Consider the following 3,241-nt stretch of genomic DNA (forward strand, 5'->3'; position numbering starts at 1 on the left):
TAGTATATATATACTATATATATATATATATAGATAGATATATATATATATATATATAATATATATACATATACATATATATATATATATGTATATAAATATACATACATACATACATATATACATACATACATACATACATATATTTATATATATATAAATATAGTTGATTGAACACAAATCTCTTGCAAGACGAGCCCAAATACTCGGCGTGGCTACATTATGTTTTTCAACAAGATTTATTTTTCTCTATCTTCGTAATTCAGCATACTCTTTCATTTATTATATAGCATTTCAAAATATTCATGTGCTTGGTCACATGCACATACACATCTACTACTTTGCCTCCTCGATCGTTCTAACAACATTCTGGTCGAATGGAATGTCGAACGGAAGGCGTCTGTTTCTGAGGTTTAATTGAAGAGTGCATGATGGGCTTTAGAGCAGGAATAAGCGTACCAGATCGACACAAATTTCATTGTGCAGCTGATGCGGCGCTATTGGTCTATCGAAGTAGGTCACAGGTATCACAGACAGATCAAACAGAAAAGTATTCAAACACGATACGGAATTTGGACCATACTCCCTGTCATATACGATTGAGGCACGCAATACTCTAGGTTACATTCAAGGAACGTTCGTGATCGAATAAGCAATAAACATCGAGCAAATAAGAATTGGTCAAACTTCTCGCCAAATAAACAACGTGCGCTGTCCACGAACCATGCACAGCCGACAGAAGTGGAGTGGAGGATACTTGTTGCCCACACGCCACAGGTGACCAGTCGTACGATCGCAAGGGTCACAACAGAAAGACTGTCAAGAAATAGGGATGGTCTGATTTAAAAAAATATATGGCCTCTCCCGGCACACAAAAATTTGGTATGAGTTTACCTCAAGTGGGTGATTAGCACTGACAGCTGTCGGCCTGCTGAGGTTGACTCTGGTTGGAGTTAATTTTGATTGTGTCCGAGTAGTCATTGGTATATGCTTGGTCTTCTGCTTCTTGTCGCAGCGCAGCACGCGAAATTTCGAGGAAAGCCTTTTCGACGTTGATGGCTGTGATATATCATCCCAAGAGTGAGCATAACAAATGAGGGCTTTGTTATCACGGAGGACGATATACGCATAATGAAAATTTCGACCAAGTATTCGACAAGGCCCAGACTGCAGGACACACATGGTAGTTGTACACACGCTTTCAATATGCTCAGCACAAACAGAGAAGTGAAAGTACAGCTACAAAGGGAAGGCTGCGTATGAGACGTAAACACAGACCTTCTTTCGCTGACGTTTCGAAGTGTGAAATGCTATTTTTAGATTCGCACCACTCCTGCGCATCCTGCGCCAGAACCTGTCGCTGGTCGAGGTCCACTTTGTTACCCAAACAAACAAACGGGAAGTTATCCGGATCTCTGGGACTGTCGTTGGAGTGTAGCAAGGTTGGAAGTAACAGTGTTGTCAGTGTAGTTGTATGGGGCGATTTAATTATCAGGATTCAACGAATGATGAGACCAAAACACGAGGGACACCAGCAAAAGAGATAATACAGGTCATGAAGCCCACAAAAACTAATACGAAACAAAAAACAAAAACAAAACAATCATTGAAACTTCTTCATATGCACTCCCAAATGATTCCTTTATAAAATCCGACAGAGAATCATGACAAATAAAAGGCCCGATTATAACCCCCCCCCCAGAGCGAACACAACGCATTGACATACCTTGCTTGGATCAGAAACTCGTCCCGCCAGCTGCCCAGGGCCTCAAATGTTTTGTTGACAGTCACGTCGTAACACAACACACAGCAATCAGCCCCTCTGTAAAACGCTACACCCAGTGATTGGAACCGTTCTTGTCCGGCGGTGTCCCAGATCTAGAAACACACAAAACAGGGATGGTATAGGTTCGGAATTATGTTGTGTAATCTTGGGGTTGCATTTAGAATTGAATGTCACGCGCATAATATACTCGGATCGGTGGATGCTATCGCAAAACTTGTATTCACAAACACTCAACGAACTGTTTCGTCAGGACACACACAACATATTTAAGTCGTCTCTATTATACGCATCTGTGAGCAGGAGGTCTTGTCCAGAAAAAAAATTGCAGTGCACAAACTTCACACATCATAACCTTGCTTGATACGTATTGGTCCATGCCGATACACTATGCCAACTAAACAGTTGACTGAACTTTTGACTATATATTAGCAGATGCATAGACGTACATGTACTAGGGAAATCGCATCTAGCTCTTTTTAAAATACAATCGCAAGGTTTGAGTGCTAGTAGACAAGAGTTTAAACGATACTTGGAATATAACGTATCTAGGCAATCTTTCACAACGATATTTCTCTAAAACAATGTACATGCACTAGGACGTACAGACAGTATCATTGAGTATGGCAAACGAAGCTTACCTGAAGAGTCACCACACGGTCATCGACGATGACTTCTTTGGTCAGAAAATCTGCCCCAATCGTTGCTTTGTACTGGCTGCTGAACTTCTTATTCACGAACTGCGTGAAACAGGAATGATACGTTAATACAGAAAAACAGTGGCCAGAAGTTGTTATGATCTGACAAAAGCCCGTGCAAACTCTTAATGCAAAGCTCTATGCCAGCTCCAATGCAAGGCTGTATGTGCTCTAATGCAAGATCTTACAACATCCCGAGAGCTCTAACATACAGGAGAATAAGTCCGACGCAAGACAAACGGCAGTTCCGTAATTGACTATGTTCTAAGTGGTCTACAGTGTCCATTGCCAGTATTTAGAATGATTCAGTATAGTACAAACCATCGCATTTACCAAGCCACTCTCAATGGTCTGTGTGAGCCACGGTAGCAACCAGTGACTTAATTTCTAAACTTGTAAAACTGCCATGGTGGATAAAAACGCACCTGATTCATGAGTGACGTCTTCCCCACTCCCGAATTTCCTAGTATAATGACCTGTTGTGCAAAGTAGATACAATTAGCAGACTAACATCCAAGCAGAACCAGGTGGCTTGCGTAAAATTCATACCCATAGCTTATACGTATGCCCACACTAGATACAAAACACATATAAACAAGTATAAATATGCATACACACACACACACCCACCCACCCACACCCGCAGCCACAGCCACAGCCACAGCCACACAATTATATATATATAGATGTAGACAATATATATATATATATAAATATTTGTGTAACTAAAAATAAACAACAAAACATAACAAATATAGAC

At 40.6% G+C, this 3,241-nt stretch overlaps 1 protein-coding gene across 1 annotated transcript; it reads right to left on the minus strand.

Annotated features, from left to right (window-relative positions):
* Positions 1-907: 907 nt before the first annotated feature.
* On the minus strand, positions 908-3,034 carry SARC_02140 (Ras-like protein Rab-7a; the record flags this gene model as incomplete). Its single annotated transcript, XM_014304118.1, has 6 exons — positions 908-1,059; positions 1,279-1,421; positions 1,727-1,878; positions 2,425-2,523; positions 2,907-2,957; positions 2,993-3,034. The coding sequence occupies 6 exons, from the start codon at positions 3,032-3,034 to the stop codon at positions 908-910; spliced, it is 639 nt and encodes a 212-aa protein (XP_014159593.1).
* Between the last annotated feature and the right edge of the window lie 207 nt (positions 3,035-3,241).

Source organism: Sphaeroforma arctica (assembly GCF_001186125.1).
Source record: "Sphaeroforma arctica JP610 unplaced genomic scaffold supercont1.93, whole genome shotgun sequence".
Classification (NCBI taxonomy): Eukaryota; class Ichthyosporea; order Ichthyophonida; genus Sphaeroforma; species Sphaeroforma arctica.